Source organism: Etheostoma cragini, chromosome 22 (genome assembly GCF_013103735.1).
Source record: "Etheostoma cragini isolate CJK2018 chromosome 22, CSU_Ecrag_1.0, whole genome shotgun sequence".
Lineage (NCBI taxonomy): Eukaryota > Metazoa > Chordata > Actinopteri > Perciformes > Percidae > Etheostoma > Etheostoma cragini.
The window spans coordinates 17,547,793-17,567,023 of record NC_048428.1 but is presented as its reverse complement, the minus strand read 5'-3'; the positions used below and the strand labels follow the sequence as shown (position 1 = coordinate 17,567,023).

The following is a 19,231-nucleotide window of genomic DNA, read 5'->3' as shown; positions in this document are numbered from 1 at the left end:
TTGCTTGATTGTTAAGTTAAAAACAACTTGAGGTAATTAACAGTTTTCTAGCCCATGTTGAATTAAAGTCCAGTATTCACTGTTCTTTTAGCTTTGTTTAGTGTTCAACTCCTGAGAGAAATATCTGGTTAATTTGTTGCTGCATGCTTTACTTAATTCATCAGCTAGTAGCCAACTTTGTCTGTGTGCTATTTGAGGATTGGACTGGGGACGTACAGTGGGTTTCTAGTGCTGACCATCACCTGTGGTCATGAGCTTTTGGTAGTGACCGAAAGAATTAGATTGCCGATACAAGCGTCTGAAATGAGTTTTCTTCGTAGGGAAGAAGTTAGGAGCTCAGACATCCGAGGGGAGCTTGGAGTAGAGTGGTTGCTCCTTCACGTGGAAAGGGGCCGATTGAGGTGGTTTCGGGCATCTGATCAGGATGCCTCCTGGGCTCCTACCATTATAGATTTTCCGGGCACGTCCAAATTGTAAGAGACCCCAGGGAAAGCCTAGAATGCACTGGAGAGATTTTATACGATGGGTGGACGAATGGATGGATGAAAGAAAGAAAGAAAGAAAGAATAGAAAGTTGCTTAAAGCATAAAACTTAAAGCTCACAGATAAATCCCACAATGGTCCTCTTTCTGTTGGACAACGGCTGCTTTATTAACCTGTCAAACAAGAGGCAGACACACACATACACACACCTAAATGTGCGCCCAGACGCAGCCCGGAGGCCCCTGCAATCACCTCAGCTTTCTGCTGCGCATCTCTTCCTGTCTACAGCTGATTATACTTGGCTGTCTTTCCGTCCACGTAGAAGACAACCGCATCTCACGGCTTTGTGGCTATGAGATGCAATATTGGTGTGAGAACTGAACAGCATGGATGGCTGTCAGAGAGGTGTGACTCCATGAGGAACTTGATGTGGTGAAGCATGAAGACATGTTGCTTGACAAGAGCAACCTTAATACCAGCCTAGTGTAAGAACACGGCTTATGGAAGAGTAACTTGTGTGTCGAGGGGGAACTCCTGCAGGCTTTTATAGCAGCATTGTTACTGTCTGGAAGTCTCTGTTGGTTTGTGGAAGTTTCTTTGATATATTTCTTTATAGATCTCCCCCCCCCCCCATATATTGCTCTCTACAAAAGTATGAGACACAACTATATTTGAGAGAAATATTAGGAAGTGTTCACCCCGGTTAGCTTCATCTTCATTTTAATTTAGTTAGCCTACCTTTCAAGAAGAACTACCTTTGGGAAATAAAAATGTATGCCACTTTGAAATGCTCTGCTGGTTTTCTGTAAAAAGATCCTGTTGTGTCATCAACTTTTAACTCTGTTGCAGAAACTTGCCGACTTTTGTTTTTATTTATCTATTGGTGGTTTATTTATTTGACATTTTCTGAGAAAATCACAGTACTAATCTTAAATTATCCAAAGCAACTTATCACACTTTATGCCACTTCTTATTTTTAGATGAATTAAAAATGATCACGATGAAATGGGTCTCATTTATCATGTTGTGTCTAAGCAGTAATTTCTACAACAGGGACTGATAGAAACTTCACTTACCCCTGGGTCTTCAATGATCTTTAACAAAGTTTGCGAGAATACTTGAACCCATCGACGAGTCTGGAGTGAGACTTCATCACACCAATACCAATTATAGGAAGAGCAGGCATTTACTTAAGTGATGTTCAAACAGCATGTCTACCCCATAAAGTCCCCATTACTCTCATATCATGTTTTTCTTAGAGCCATTCAGTTCAATGACCAGAGCTCGTACTTTCACAGCATCAGTTGCTGACGTGTTTTTCATTAAGCTAAGTGGATTCTTTAAAACCCAAGGTTGATATTTCAAAAGCTTTAATGGGTTATGATTGCTTACTGTAAGTGGCCGGTGGTATTATGTAATAGATTGTGATGCTAATCAGAGTTAACTTCTCCTACATGCCATTCTGTCCACTGTGTACATACTGGGAAGCAATCAGCTTGATGGATGAGATGTGACGCAGATATGTCAAATCTGCCTATTTCATATTGAGCTGTGTGCTTGAAGCCAATGCATCTAAACATGTTGCATGCGTGACAGTCCCTTACATGTATTTGATTGCTTCTTGACGCCATTTTACTTTTCCAGATTTTCCGTCAAATAATAGACAGGTTTCTAGAAATCTCAATAACAACAACAGAAAATGTACTTGTGCAGTTGACTTGTTTTCTTGTATTCCTATATAAAGCATACACTCCAGGTTTGTGTATTTTACTACCCAGATGATCATATTTTAAAGCTGTACTTTTGCCAATTTCTAAAGAAGAAATAACACTATTGTTAAAATGAAAAGTTACATTTATAGGCAGTAAGCAGCAATTTACCAGATAATGACACACTGAATTGTCCTTTATTTTCTAATTGTCTTTTGCTTGTTTTAATTGTCTTATAATACCATTACAAATTGTATCTAATGCATGTTAAAAACATAGTCTAACACTAGTATTAGTAGAAAAGAGTCATGAAGTCAGATACTCAACCTAGCAATGTCACTCTAGAATTAGTTAACCACTAACTATTTTCTGGTCATACTAGACCCAAGGTGGTAATAGAAAAAAGAAAGTATTGAGTTGACTGTCTTTTAGAAGTCTCTCTTACAAAATTAGTCTTGCTTTAAATTTGTCATTCATAATCTCTACAGGTGGTAAATATTGTGTCCCCCTTCTGTATTGGTTGTAAAAGGGACATGTTGTCCCATTCAAAAATGTTTGTGTTAACTGTAGTTTTTAACATACTGTCAATGCCATGTTTTTACAGAATACACTCTAGGGGTGAGACACCAGCTTTTTAGACAGCAGACCAGGATTGAGTGTTGTGGGATGAGTCTGTCTTTGCAAGTTACTAATTAGTCCCATTTGCAGCACACGCCTGGCCCATAGCAGAGGGTGACTTTGACAAAGTGCCTGGTCTGAAATACACTCTAAGCTCCACATTGCAATACTGCACTAGCGATTAAGTGGCAACGAGCTAATGGTCAGGGGGGTGGGGGGGAGATATAGGATGCGCGTGACCCGGTGTTAGGTGAGTAGCATCCTGGCTCTCTTTCGTCTAACAAGTCTCTTTACTCTGGTTCTTAATCCTAAATTGAATCTACAAGGTGCCCTTGGGAAAAGTACTTAATCCTGAATAGCTCCAATAACTTCCAAGCAATACATAATGTCGGCAAAATACATAAGTTCCTGCGCCTAAAGGTGCTTAGTTAAGACAGAAATGTTGTTATATATTTTGATTGATAGCTTGTAGTTTAGTTTGAAGGTGAAGCTGAAAATATAAGTGCTGTTCTAATTGATGGCAGGCTCAAGGAGGTTTGAACAGCTGCCTCCAGCTCTGTACACCTTGGCGACATGGCAAGTCCTTTAGAGACAATTATCCCCGCACATTAACACTACTAAGCATGCATGCATGCTCACAGGCCTCAATGGCTGGAATAACAAGAGAAGAATTTAGTTAGTAGCAAATGCCAGGTACCTGAATGAGAGGATTAATTACACTCTGAAGGGGGTTTAAGATGTGACACGGCTTGCCTCTCAGAGCGAGCAAGTACAACATCTGAATATGACAGGCACTCAGGTGACAGAAGCCTGGACGGACAGAGCTTTGTCTTTTTCTCAGCCTGCGAATCTAATTAAACCGAAAATGCTCAAATAGAAAAAGAGGCCAGGTGCAATCCTAAATGCAGTGGTCAGGAGCAGCGGGTTTCCTGTTTTGTACCTGTGATTAAAAGATTAGCAGGGCCTTTTTACAGAGATGCTCACAAGTCTCTGAACCACAGTACAAGTCAAGTCTCTCGTAGTTATAATGAGTGTCAACTGCTGAGTTCCATCCAGGGTGCTTTGAACTCTACATAGTTATATATAAAAATGCTCGTTCAACTTTTCATAACATCTAGCAAAGTTCAGTCAAAGTAAATCTTGCGTAGGCCGTATCTAAAGCAAGAAGCAAGCTAACATAGGGACTGCAGATGTAGCCTGTATGGCTAAATCTGGCGCATTTACATGTTGGTTTCTGTGCTCGTGTTGGTTAATGTGCCTTTTAAATAAAGAAATCTAAAAATTAAAAAAAATCTATTAGATGGCCAATGCTGAGGTAAACATGTTAGTTAACCTACCAGGGTTTCAAATTAGAAGTGGGGAGGCCAGAATCCTTTATCTTGATATGACATATTTTGCAATCAGCGGATCTTTAGTTTGGGCCTTTTTGTAAGAAGTTTTTAATGCCAAAGCTTCTGATGAATGGCACAGCAGCTGCCGGTGCGGCCAACGTCTTTTGTTGGTCTCTCTCACGTGTGGCCGAGCTCAGCAGATACGTTGCGTATTACTTGCTACTTAGGTGGGGTAAAGGCTACACAGTGAAGGGAATGACATTCAGCTTATCAGATTTTTTCTAAAAATAAAAATTGTTCACGAGTCTCACATCTCGAGTTCGAGTCAAGTCTAAAAACTTTTATTGACGAGTCTAGGGTCAAGTCAGAAGTCTGTGTGCAACTTAAGTGTGACCCGATTCCGTGTCTCAAAGTCCCCATCTCCGCCTTTTTTTTTTAAATCCAAATGTGCTTTTTTCTTTACCCCCTTCTTTAAAAGTGTGTCTCTTGTTGTGGCTCTGTTTGAGACTCTTGTTGTGGCGACTGTACTAAATTGAGAACATTACACCTGAAGGCTAGATATAAATCTTGCTGTCTCCTGTAATATGGAGAGGGAGATGCAATTTTTCAATTCTAATCACAAACAACAACAACAACAACACACTACCTGGTGAGCAGATGAACACACTTCCTTTCAGCGTAACATTCAAAAATAAATGGATCCTATGTCCTGTAACATGTTTCTATAGACACTTTGTGTTGTAGCCCTCTCCCACTGAGTAGGTATAGTTGCCTGTGATTAGAGTATGATGCTTGAATGTCACTAAGTAATAAACTACCTTGGCTGGAGGTTTTATTCCCTGTTTGTGTGGTTTTTGTGTTATGGGATCTATTCTTTGTAAGTGGACCGCCTCAGGGTTCTGCAAATCACATACTGCATCCTTTATGTTCAAGTGTTCATCACCTCTATCAGTACCTCTCATAGCTGCACGCAAAGCCAGAGGGTTCCTCCAAAGTCTGCACTTTTATTTCCTCTTCCCAAGACAAATGTCAAGTATCTGGGCTTTAGCAGGGAGCATGGCCCACCCGTCTGCCGCCAGTGTTGTGGAGACAGCTAGATAAATGCACGGCTACAATGCGTCTGGCTTGTACCGGAGGCAAGGAGTCACGGCGCAATGTGAAGCCGTGCCGTGATAGCGACAGAAGGATTTTAATCATCGCCTCTCCCCAGGAATGACACCAGCGCCGCACGGGGTAACAGAGATAGAGAGTGAGGGGGATGGCACCCAGCAGACAAACAACAGTCTCGCAACATCGGCATGTGGATTAGCAGTGTCGCTCGGTGAGAAGTATGTGTGCTTCTGGCCAGGCGGGAGGAGAAACATGTCTCTGTTGTTGTTTTTTTAGGATGCTAAAATCAGGATTCATGGCATCATTAACCACAGCCAATATCTTTTAGTCTCCAACACACCAGGCTGATATTAAATAAGTATATCAATTGTGTGTGAAGCCTATCTGTGGTTTAGTTTCATTTATCTCACTGCTGGCTACACAAGCTTAACATCTTTTTCTAGTTTATTTCACCTTTTAGGAGCCATCCGTTGCAGCTGTTATTATAATCCAACCATTATCCAGCTTCAGCTTTGCTTCCCAGAATTTTAAATGATGCCTCTTTTTAAGTCTAGACATGCATGCTTTGTCCCTATGGTGGTGATGTACTGTATGGAGCAGAGAACAGATTCGTTTTTCCTCTTTGTGTCTAGCTGGTATTATGGGAGCCTCACTGGGTTGAAGGCTTGGAGTAACCTTTTCTGAACTCAACTCAAGTTAACAGGGTTTACAGGTGTCACTGCAGCAGGCACCAGAGCAGTGGTGGTGCTCTTTAATTGGCTATGAGGTTACACTTTGGAAGAAGCAACAGCAAAGTGATGAAAAGATGGATGGAAGATGGATGCAAGGGATAAACCGAGCATCTACAGCACTGAGATAGAAGCCTAAATTCTCCGCTTAGAAAAAGAACAGATGACATGTTTTGACTTTGTTGTCGAGGCTTAACCAAAGGAGAGAAAAGAAGCCTTGTTTTACCCCACTGCTGAATGACATCGTCCCACTGTTCATTATTTGATGAAGGACTAAAATGGCATGTTTTGCAGATAAACAGCCTAAGATTATTGCTTTATTGACTACTGTCATCCCACTGTAAGCCCACTGGCAGGGACTTTGGAGAAAAGAAAGTGGACAGCTCGCTATAATTTAGCTAACTGAGCCATTTAGTTTAGCGCAGCCAATAACAGTTTTCAGCCGGAGGGACTGTGCTGACATTAATAAAGGATGACAGAAAGAGAAAATTAAACACTTAATGGCATTGTTTATTTTCAAGTACACTCGCGGTTGACGGTCAAAATGCATCTTCATTTTTCTCTTGAAGTCCTTTGACCCCCTTTTCTTGATTTGTTTGTCCTTCCTCATTTGTTTCTGAATCAAGCCTAATTGCAAATACCGTGCGTGCGTGCGTGCCTGCAAGAGAAAGAAAGATAGAGAGATAAAGTAAGATGAGTGTGCGCTTTTTGCACCCAGGTTTCTTTATAGAGCCCCCCCTTAAAGCTTCAGAATAGATATTTGGCAGCTCCGCTGTTTACTTGTGTCTGACTCCTTGCTCAGTCAGTCTGCCCTCCCCTCTTTCTCTGTTCCTCCGACAATGCTTTCCTAGCTTTCTGTTTTTTTCTTTGCCGGCTCAGCCATGACGATAATGTGAAAAACTCCATTGCTACCTTGTTGACCGGTTCCTGAATGGGCCTATGTGTGCAGTGCTGTGAAGCAATTCGTTACCATGCAAGACTTGATATCCCGCGATACTTCTTCTCCAGCGGCTCGCCGGCCCAACGTTGCAAGGGTGGTTTTCCGCTCACAGGCACTGGGGGAGCGAGACAACCATCATTCAACTCAAAAAAAGTCATAAAACCACTCAAATGCCTCCGAAGCGGTTCAGTCAAGGTAAATTAAGCTAAAAAAAAACGCATAGTTCCCCTTTAGGAAATCCCCGCTCATGATATAACAAGCACGAGGGTTAGGTTTGGCATAGGATTGGGCATCAAGAACCGTAATCTTGGAATCGTTTCAAAAATTGCTATTCCAATTGAATCGTTTGGAAACATTTGGTTTTAAATCCAATCATCATGAGCCACTTTGGGTTTCCGTAGCGGCCACCGTACCTCCAGGTGTTTGTTGTGTTGGAGCCATGGATCACAGTTAGCTGCGCTCTAGTGTGGCTGTACTTTTTTTTTTCATACATTTACATTGAAAAAGTCTGATAAAATTGTAAACCACCGTTGAATCAAAATGACATGTTCCTCTTATCTGAGAAATAAGCATGTGACCCGTTTCAACTCCACCTCTCAAAAAACAATTGGTAAAAAATGGAATCAAAATGAAGAATCAGAATTGGAATCATAATTGTTAAAATCAAAACCATGGCCAACCGTAGTTAGGCATGCAGTTGGGTTTGGGAAGAAAGTTGTTTGTAGCATTTTACAGCACCTGCCTTTTTCAGAGACATAACAGTCTGTCAGATATCTTTCTTCAAAAACCCATTCTTGGTGATTTCTTATCTAAAAACGGCACAGTCCTCGTCAAGGGCAGAGCTGGTTGATATTCAACAACACCTGTAATGAATAAATAAGTACCGGTAGTGTTCTTTTCTTCCTCAAGAGATTGGACCTCAAGTTCATGTCAAATTTCTGGGTAATTTAAAGGATTATTAGAAATTCTTAAGTTACTGAGTCTAAGCAAGAGCGCTGCTTTGATCTTCTTCATCAGGCTTGGGAATGTGATAAAGCACTCAAAATGATTCATTTATTCAGGAACTGTGTGCTGTGGCTTTGTGTGTTTCTTAATGAGCAATCTTCCATGTTCTGAATTAATCTTTAATAAGTGCCATTTAATGAATTAAACACATTGTGTGGTAAGTCATTAACTTTGGACGCAACAGTGATTGCTTTTGAGGGATTAGGACACTTTTTCTTTGCAATTTAATGCATAGTGTTCATTTTTACAAAATGATCATTTTTGTAGACCATAGATAGAGTTGAGATTAGAAAAATGTCATTAATGAAAAGGTTTCTCTACATACAGATATGTTAGTTAGCATATTAGTATACCACATCTTGGCTTAGCAGTAGCTATTTCATACAGCAGCTCATTTGCAAAGAGATAAATACAGTCATTTGATGCCAGTGTTGTCACATCTCTGATCCTTTTCTGATGACAGCACAATCATGACAGGAGGACAGACAGATAATGCCTCCCCTGGCAGCTAAAATGTCCCCTTGCATGTGCTCACTTCTCTGACAGCGTCTTAACATTAACCTCATCATATGTCAGACTAAACTATTTGGAGTGACAGCATATTTCAAGGCACGGAAGAGTCACAATTCATTGCTGTTGTGTAAACAAGCTACTAGCCATGATGGACATCCACCCATTAACCTAAAGTCATGTATTCTTGTAATCACTACTTCAAGGATTGATGTGAACAGGTTTTTCCAATCTGGAATTATATTTTTAGATCATCCTTTTTGACATGAATAGAGCCTTCCTGTACTTGAGCGTTCTACTTGTCACCTAGCTTGGTAGGGTCAGTTGAAATAATTTCAGGGCATGAAGCCTAATTTTCTTAAAGTCTTTTAGTCACTTCTGTATGCTTTTGTATTAAAATCAATTGCAGAGACTAGAGGCATTTAAAGCTTTGTGGCGAAGTACATTTCTGACGTCAATCAATCCTTTTGAAGAATAGCTATTGAAAGAGGCATACAGATGAAAATAACTATTATAAACAGTGATTCCGATTTTGGAAAGATTGTAGCGCTTAAATGGATAATGTTTGAAAGTTTGAAATTAGCCTAGATAGAAGATAGGATATTGATAGTAAAAGTAAACGCCTACTAAGTACTAGATAAACAGTTGAAATAGCTAACTAAATGTACTGGATACAAACAGTTGAAATTGTTAGCTAAAAGTAGTGTATAAATGGTTGAAACTGTTAGCTAAAAGTAGCAAATAAGGATAAGCAGTAGAAATTGTTAGCTGAAAGTAACGGATGAACTGTTGTAATAGTTAGCTAAAGGTTATGGATAAACTGTTAAAAAAGTAAGGTCAAAGTAAAGTTGAAATACTTAGCTCATGGAAAATGATTGATATGTCAAGGCGCATTCTTTTAAAGTGGTAGTCGCATAAATATAAAGATAAAGCTAAATTTACTTAATCAACCAAACACGATTTTGTTGTAAATAAAAAAGCATTATTGTAAGCTATCCATACATCGTCATTTGCTTAACTTGGGTTGGGTTGCAGGGGGAGCAGCTTCAGCAGGGGGCTAAACTTCCCTTTTTTGAGCCAAATTAACCAGCTCTGACTGAGGGGATCCCAAATTGTTCCATCGCAAAGCTATCCATACTAAAATAAGTGTTAGACAACATCCTGTTTAAAACTTCATTGAAATGAACACATTTGGAACACAATGATGGAAGGGTACTTGAGTTAATCTGTGAGTTCAGTATGTCTGACTAAAAGATCTTTTCCTCCATCTCTTCCTCTTTCTCCAGGTGTCATTAGAACAGCTCTGCCCAACATGGACCGGGAGACGAGGGACCAGTATGTGCTTGTCATCCAGGCCAAAGACATGGTCGGCCAGATGGGTGGCCTCTCTGGCACTACCTCTGTCACTGTCACGCTTACCGATGTCAACGACAACCCGCCTCGGTTCTCTCACAGTAAGACTCCTGTTCCTGATTGTCCGTACAGCGTCAATTAAGCTTGTCATGTACATACATGCCATGTGTTTAACAGCCACTCAGCAATCAGAATCAAACCACTAGCTCTTTGCTTCATTTGCATGTGTTTTTGTTCCAGCTGAGTTGGGCTTTGAAAGATCTATTATCGCTTAAAAAACACTTGAACTCAGAGAACCAAATGAGGGCATACTTTGCAATGAAGGCAGTGGTACAAAAAGGCTTTCACTGATATCTAACCCAGAAATCATTGGGAAATATTAAATGTGCTATATTAGCTGTAGGAACACTTTTCCTGTAATGGGTGGTAGAATAAAGTTGAACAAAAAGTACTCAGAAATCTTAGACGCAGAACACACTCATTAAATCTTCACCCTTACACTTCCATCAGTTTTCTGAGGTTATGTTAACCGCATTACTAACCTAACCTAATGTTCTCTATTTATCTTTGTGACTTTGTTGCATTTGTAATTTCAGTAAATGTTTTACGACAACAACAAAAAAAGCAGCCTTCCTGCAAGGTGTGCACCTCCCTGCTTTAGTCCACATCGGAGCTTCGGGCTGCTTCTGCGTTGGATACCAGGATCAATCGGGCTCCGTTTTTTTGTTGTCAGCCTATTTCACAGGCTACAGATGGGTTGCAGGCCCAGCTTTAAGATCCAAAGGCATGCAGTGCTTCTCATGATAATCCGAAGCACCAGCAATCGGTTTACCGCTGATAGTCCATGCACTGGCTGCTGCACTCACCACTGGACAGCCATGAAGCAGAGTCAATTTGCAGTCCCCTGGGGGGGACGAAATGTTCAAGTTTTCACAACAAGTCATCAATGCCATTTTAACCCAGTGCTGTCACTCTGAGAAAAAAGAGACATTGGAGCAGTTTGGGGTTTTGCTCCTGCTGTCGCACTTGCAGGGTCATGGGTCAGAATCAATAGACCATTATGGAGCATCAGAGATGATAGAGAGTCCCGCAGCTATAGCTAGTCCTTGGAGGAAACGGGGGAACAGAAGCCAAGGTTAGCTGCATGAGAGGACAGGCTGGGTGGGTGGAAAGATGTAGGTACATGGGGCAAATCGTAGGGAGCAAAGGGATTCTTTGGTTCTTTTAAAGAGCTGCTATTCCACGGCAAATTAAAAAGCCATTATGAAGATTACATGGCGGCAAACAATGTCAGGCAGATTAGCATTTAGACGGTGGCTGAGGGAGACACTGTAAGGAACACAGAAAGGTCTGGTAATGAGCTCTGCCATGGTGATTGTGGAGATTATGATTATGAATATGATTCCCTTCTTTATTCTTATAAGAGTACTTTAAAACCGAAGGGTCAGACTAAAGCTTAGGGTACACAATGGAGAGTTCCAGAGTAATAGAATCTTCAAGTGGACATTTCATCTTGTGAAAAGTTCCAAAGGGATCTAAGAGTGACTCAACAGACATTTTTTTTATTAATATTAAATATATTCTTCCCTAAATATATTCTCTCAGCTGCAGAAATGTGACAACTGAAATTGGTCTTTGCTTTCTCAACTATATTTCACTTTTCTATTGCCTTCTCCACTGCCTATACTGCAGCATGTAAGTGAAGGTGGAGTGCTTTATTCCATGTATGTCACTACTGCTGCCTGTCAGTGTTATGCAATATGAATTTATTGAGGAGGCACACAGCCGAATCAAAGCTGAAGGGGTATAAGAAAAGCTGAGCTGCTTGAAATGAGTTGGTGGTGAAATAAGCACATCCATTACCAGCATCTGCCCCTGTCCTTCCTCTTTCAGAGAACTATCAGTACACGGTTCGGGAGTCGCTGCCGGTGCAATCTGTGGTGGCCAGATTCAAAGCGGCCGACGCTGATATAGGCTCCAATGCAGAGATGGACTACAGGATCATGGACGGCGACGGGCCTGGCATGTTCAACATAACAACAGATGAGAAGACACAAGATGGGGTCATCATCCTTCTGAAGGTACTGCATATAAAAACTTATAAAACCAATTCAGCCTCTGGTTTTGTCAGAAACTGAAACCTTTGTACCCTGACTTTCTGCCCATAAATGGGACTACACCCTCCCTCCTGAATATCAGTGAAAGTCCGGCTGTTGGGTAAAGACCTGTACTTGAGCAGCTGCTGTGGCATTGACTATTGCTTGGAATATTGACTGAACTGGTGTGACTACTCCACATACAGTACATGTACATACAAACTATTTTTTCCATACTGTCAGGTTTTTTATAAAGACATGTCACAAATAATTTCTTCCTACTGGATGCCAACTCTAACTGTTAAAACTGCATTTATCTTTATCTTATCTTATCCTGAACCAAAAATAAATTAATCTTATTAACAAGTACTGTATTGCCAGTGCAGCCGGTCATAGCTGAATCCTCTGTGCCATAGCGCTCCATTGTTATCAAAAACACATCAATGATCCACACTGTTCTACTTGGTGATGTGTTTCTTCATTACAATTAACCTGAATACTGCAGTATATTTTCACCCCACATACTGTTCATTGTCTTGCAGCTGTAAATATTTACTAAAGCACCAAATGTCTGTTCACCAGCAGCTAAAAATAGTCCCCAACATAAACACTATTCACTCTTGTTTGAGTAACATTTTTCAAGACCCAGGGTGCTCTGCTGTTTCAGGAGCTATTTTAGTGTTTATATTTAGAAATGAAGCTATATATTTATAAGTATATACAGTATTTAGTTGGAATGAATGGACATGCGAGTGCAGGTAGTGGGAGGCTCAGAAATTATTAAAAGATAGAAACTAGCATTGTTGGTTTTGATCTTTTCATTGGATTTGGCAGCAACAGAAATACAGAGTAACTCCAGCTTCGGACTTTTGTCTTTCTGGATGTGTAGTGAATTGGATAGTACAATCAGTGTGTAATGTAATGACACTATTTCGCATGCTTGTTTACTGGAAAATATGAGGACAAGTGACTCTCCAGTTTCCCTTTCCTTTCCCTCTTTATCCATCTCCCCCTGTTCTGAAATGGCCCCTGCATCTTTGGACTAAGTGATGATCACTAATGAAAATTCAGCATTGATTATCTCCAGCACCTTTGATCAAAGTTAAAGGGGCGCTATGCAGTTTTGGCCATTTGGCGACTCGCCAGCCAAAAGTTGGGGTGGTTTTTCCGCTCACAGGCGCTAGGGGGGAGCAAGACGATCACCTTTCAACTTGAAAAAAGTCATATAACCATTCCAATGACTTCAAAGCGGTTCAGTTAAGGTAAATTAAGCTATAAAAACTGCATAGTTCCCCTTTAACATTCCTTGGTCACTTAAAGGTTTACTTCTACAGCAACTCCAGACTTCACAATAAGGCAGTATAAGGATCACTGTAAGGATTGAGGAAGGAAGGAGGATACTTTACCACTTAAAATATACTCCTCTCACCATAGGAACCGAGATGCTATAAATAATATATCCGCCTACATGGATTAAATAAAACATCTCAAGTTAAATGCTTAACAAAGCCACTTATTAATTTACGCAGAAAATCCATTGCACATTCTTGCCTCACTTTTGGATACTCCAGTGCTCATGGTTCAGACATTACCATTCCTGGTTTCAGGAGAGACTGGAAATGGACTCTGTAGGCCACATGGATGTGCCAGTTCATTGCTGCAGCTCTTTTGTGGTAGAGGGAGAGCCATTTCTGGACACTAGCAGCCTTGTCAGATGGACCATTACAACATCGGAGAGAGTCACTGACAATAAAAGTGTCAAATCAATGTTCATTTCATCACATGTTGCAAAAGGGAGTTCAATAAACCAGGCAAAAAGGTGAAATGTTTCAAAAGGGTTTTTTTAATTTCTTTTCATCATGTTGTGTGCCTTTCTTAATACGAATCGTATTGCTTTTACAGCACAAAGTATCTTTAATGCATCAGCAAATTACTTTGTTTAGATCTGACTCTGTGTTAAATTGAAAGTGCTCTCAAAAATCAACATACTTAACTGGGATTAATATCTCAGCAATGTATGAATGAATTACAGATTTACATGCATAAGCTGTTCTTTAACCCTTAACTGTCTGAGAAATGTGGAGCAGCCATAGCAGTGTAGTCTTAAAATGAATTCCAAATAAAGAACTGAACATTTTCTAGCAACTCTCTTATTTTGACAACACAATTGATCATCTCACGTTTAGTGTATTCTGTCTCCTCCAGCCTTTAGACTTTGAAACGAAGAACAGCTTCTCTCTGAGAATCGAGGCCACAAACAGGAATATTGACTCCAACTTCTTGAGCTTGGGCCCATTTAGCGACACAACATCAGTCAAGGTGATGGTGGAAGATGTGAACGAGCCACCCATCTTTTCCACACCGCTTAGCAAGATGGTTGTTTCGGAAGACGCCAGAGTGGGAACTTCAATTGGGAGAGTCTCTGCCCACGACCCAGACACCTCCAACAATGCCATCAGGTACTAACGATTTGCCCACATGCTATTTCATAAATTTCTTAGCCAATTAACTCTTCTAGTCATAAATTCAAAAAATAACAACAATAATAATAATAACAATAATAATAAAACAAAAATTCCCAGAGCTGTTTGTTAAAGAACATATATGTTCTTAGAATCCCAAATAAAGCTTCCAAATCAGTTAAAGAAGAACAATGTGCTCATAATCTATTCAAGTGATCCACAATGTCTGTAACTACGTGGACCCCCTAGGGTCCTCCATGTGGCTGTTGCAAAGACAATGCCAGATGGTGAAAGGGGCAAGGAGTGCAACATTTGCAAAAGTGAAATGCCATAATGCGCAAGAGAAGGGCGTCCTGCTGGAGGGTCGAGGCTCAACACTTGTGTCTTGGCATTTGTGACTCAAAACAAGGACTCACATTGCCAATCTGTGCTGTGTCACTCTCAAGATCCTAACCAATTAAGCATAAATTGAATGAATATTGTATGGTATTCAGGCTTGGTCTGTTAGGACTGTTAGTAATCTTAATCAGAAAATCAAATTACTGCACCATTGTGCCTGTAAATTGCCTCTTTTTGCTCCTGACTGTTATCAGCATCTGCAATATATTTCACTACATCTGTTAAAATTAAAATTATTGTGGAACCAATGCAGCCACAAGAGTCAAATTACACTGCAATAATACCCTTTGGATGTAGGCTAATTGAAGTTGTAATTTCCTCTAGAAATATGAGTTGCTGTGTATTGAAATGGTATGATCAGTATTGTGTGCTGTGGGACTAGCAGACAGACCTCAATTTGATCACAATTTAATATGGTTTTGTTTTGCTCATGAATTTGTAATGTACACACTTACTGTATGTTTATTACTTGCACTTTTTAGATTGGAAAACATCTTAAATGTTAAATAATGTTTGTTTATTTTCCATTGATGATTGATTAAAGTTCTCTCTGTATCAGCTGCAATTCTTCAGTGTGATTGCTTCACAGTTTGATGATAAGCTTTTCTCACAAGTGGAAGAGACGCTAAAATGTCAAATCAATACCACCATCAAAAAGAAATTTTATAAAAGTATTTTGGTTGTGTATTTTTGTCCAGGTACTCCATTGACAGAAACACAGACTTGGAACGCTTCTTTAACGTGGACGCACTCAGGGGTGTCATCAGCACAGCCAAGCCCCTGGACCGAGAGGCCAACTTGGTCCATAACCTCACCATCTTTGCCATCGAGAGCCGTAAGTTTACTTACAGCACACACCACCAGTCATGTAAAGTAAATGTATCAGTCAGAGTTGACCATTCGCTAAAACTCTGGTGGGTTTGTAGTAAGAGTGATAATCAGCACTTTAATACTAACGTAAGGACTAAGTAGCTCAACACTGTAATAAAGAGAAATGTTTCTTTCTATGTCTTCATAAATTACAAACTGGTGAAGAAGCAAACCGTAGGCCAGGGACATGCACATTTGGTCTTTTAACTAAATACTGAATCATGCATGTAGCTATCATGTACATATTTAAGATACATTTTTATAAGTTAAATACAAGTTGACAACAATTAAAGTCATGAGTTTTAAACCAAATTATGGACTTAATGTTAGCTTAAATACCTAGCTAGCTACAGCTGATGAAATCTGCTAGCAGTCTCATTTCAGTCTACAAAATTGGTGGCTAGAAATGAGTGGTTTGCTTTTTCAACTTCTGTTTAAAATTGAGGACCCATTAAAGAATTACTAAGAATTTTGAGTGTTACAGTAAATCTGACACTGGGGCTTAGCGAGAATGGTCAGTTCACTTGTTAGTGTCACTGTAAGAATTTGTATATGAAACCTGAGATCCTATCTGTCTTGTTATTCTCTCCATAATGTGCCATAGCCTTCTGTGCAAAGGGCAATACAGTTGTTGGGGTTGTTGTAGGGCTGTCGGTGAATGTTAATTCACGCGCAGGACAGTCATTTTGACCTCCATGTGTCCCTGAGCCGTGGGGACGAGATGCTGAGTAAGAGTGGGCGATCTCACCCACTGGTAAACTATGTTAATGTGATGTGAAGAAGTGCTGCCTGCGTTTTTGTTCATCTCTCAATCCTCTAAGGACACAAGTGTCTTTTTTCCCCCAAACTTCGTTTGATTCCATTGCCATCATGCAAACACAATGGACAACAATCATCAGCACACAATCCACGCAGCACTCTCGACAGCTGCGTCACATCAGTGTAAGTTAAAATAGACAACCGGCTTGTCAGCCTGGCCATTCCTCTGCCTTCACATCTTCACAATCAACACTGGAAAAGGGTATTCATTTTTCCTTAAAACCTTTTCATCACTTTTTGCTTCAAAGATGTGTTTTTATTTACATCTAACAGCACACAGACACACTATTTGGTTGATTCCCGCGTGTGAGCTCTTTCCTGATATAGCAACAAAGAGAAGGCAGCATATAATAATAGCCATATGAAATGTCACAACACTCCCTCATGCATGAGGTACTGGCTTTTGACACATAGTGACACTCAGGCGCTGTTTCAAGCTGAAAACATCTTTGAGTCCACAGACTGGCTAGAAAATCCACTGCCCTGTACGCCTGATGATAGTATTTATAGTAAATAGGTTCTTTGTAACTGAAGAGTGTGCAGGGACTCTTCCGTTGAGGGAAGTTGTGCATTTGAGCTGCAGTCACTCACATTTCATCTGCTCTGGCCAGACCACGGCAATGACAAGAAGCCTGTGGCCCGAGGCTTCGCACGTCCTTTTTATCACCATCAAATCAGCCGGCCAGAATGTCAGCGCGTCATCTCTGGCCGGGATGGCGGCAGTGCCAGGCTAAATCATCATCTTGCTCTCAGACGCAGCCATTTAGCCATCAGTGTGTGTCAGGCAGACAAAGGCGTGAAGCCCACTATGCAAGATGGCTCGTCCACAAACGCAGCCTTCCCTGACAACAAGCCGCCACCGAATGTAATGACTTTGGCTGATCCACAGCAGAGTGGGTAAGGACGCAAGCTGTTGGAGGCACGCTGCATATTTCATTACAGCAGCACTTTTTCCCTCCTCATTTGTGATTAATTAAAACACATAAGAATGATCAATATTCCATAAATTGGCCAACTGGATCACAGTAAAGTTAAGGCAGAATGTAAGTATTTAAAATAAAGTTTTCTGAAGCTCTGACACAAACAGGGACTCTCTTCTCTCTCTTTCTCTTTCTCTTTCAGAGGACCCAACCCAAATTGGAAAAGGCATCACTCTTATCACAGTGCTGGACATAAATGATAATGCCCCAGTCTTCGCTATAGAATATGAAACCCTCCTCTGTGAGAACGCCATGCCAGGACAGGTAAGACCCAAGAACATCTCTGCAGTTGGTCCAGCTTCCCTTTTCTCTCTTTATGCTCGCTTGAAGTTTGACTCACAAAGACAGCCTGCTGACTCTCAAAGCCATTAAAACACTTTCTTGTTCCTCAAAACAAGTCCAGTGTGCACATATCTACCTCTCAGCTCGAGGTCATTCTAGGGAAACAGCATCATTAGGAGGAGACACATCCTTAAGATCTACAGCAATAGCAGGTATTGTAGGTGTTATCATTCATTAGAGATAGAGTTACTCCGTACTGTCAAAGCAAACTAAATGAATGACTCTGCCTGTGGTCTTAATCCACAATAATAGCATGCCGTAATATGATACCTCATGCTGGGATGGATTGGTGCTCTGCTGCAGTTTGACTTTTTATTGTGAAGCTTTGTGTAATTAGATGATCACCACGGTAGGGCGGCAGGCCAGAAAATGCATTCCAAAACTACCAACGGAGAGATTTGAGAGCTTGAAGATTTGGTGATCCAGGAAAAGAAAGAGGGGAAAAAAGTCATTAGCCATGCATCGCATTTTTCCTGTGTTTAGCATTTGGCCTCATTGTTGCTAAGTGACTTGTGTGTCCGTGGCAGCGATTCGTCTGCTTTTGGCATTTGGAAAATACAATCAGAGGCGGAGGGTAAAGGAGGCGTGTAGACCTGAATAAGTACAATTGATCAGAATGATGCATTATATTGGGAAATAGCTATTAGGCCCTTTTAAATATGCTATTTGCATTCGTATTTCAGAGTTGTTTGTCACCATGCTCATGGAAGGCTGAACAAAAATAGCAAATGACTTCATTTGGAAAAATGAATGCAATCATGTGTGCATTTTTCCCATGTGGATGCTGCTTGACCACAATGTGCAGCCTCACAAGTGAAGCTTTTGGGGGTTGTTGCCGTGGTGAATTTTCTGTGTCTCTTATTTGTTTTGTTGAGTTAAAATCACCCAAAAACTAAATGAAGTTTAGTTCATACAATTCAACCTACCTGAAGGTATTTTGAGATGTTGCTAAATCTGAATCTAATTAATCAGTTTCGAGCCTTTTGGTACTGAGTTTTTGCTGCAATAAACATTGCCTCTACATTGCTACCCATCATTATTGAAAAATGTGTTTCTAACACAGTTGAATGTCTATTTTTGGTTAATGATGCTGCCACTTATCTTGAGATGAGTGTTGTTGCTCAGCAATATCACATTAAGAACAACCCTAGCAACCATCTATCACCCATCAATATCTTGACTTTCAAATTCAACAGATAATTTGTACATTTCTCCCCACTGGCGGCTGATAAATTATGGCACAGAGCCTATGACAATACTGAAACAAAGTAATTCCCCAACAATCAAACCGGCCCTCAGGACATAGCAACAGCCTTGGCCCATGACAGCATCATCAGCAGGAAAAGGTACAGCACATCTGTAATTACTCAGCTGAAGCAGACAGATTGCTTACTCAATGCCAGTGATAGCTGAGCTGTGAGGTCCCCCCTAGGTATCGCTAGGAGCTTCACTGCTGTAAAGCGAGGAGCTGTTGGT

The 19,231-nt window shown here is 40.6% G+C and overlaps 1 protein-coding gene across 1 annotated transcript in view; it reads left to right on the top strand.

Annotated features, from left to right (window-relative positions):
* LOC117938007 (cadherin-7-like) overlaps positions 1-19,231 on the top strand; it is an 86,176-nt gene that overhangs the window by 46,615 nt on the left and 20,330 nt on the right. The window contains exons 5-9 of the mRNA XM_034862317.1: positions 9,721-9,888; positions 11,681-11,868; positions 14,089-14,342; positions 15,443-15,579; positions 17,556-17,677. Of these exons, the coding sequence (XP_034718208.1) occupies positions 9,721-9,888; positions 11,681-11,868; positions 14,089-14,342; positions 15,443-15,579; positions 17,556-17,677 (869 nt within the window). The remainder of the gene's footprint in view (positions 1-9,720; positions 9,889-11,680; positions 11,869-14,088; positions 14,343-15,442; positions 15,580-17,555; positions 17,678-19,231) is intronic.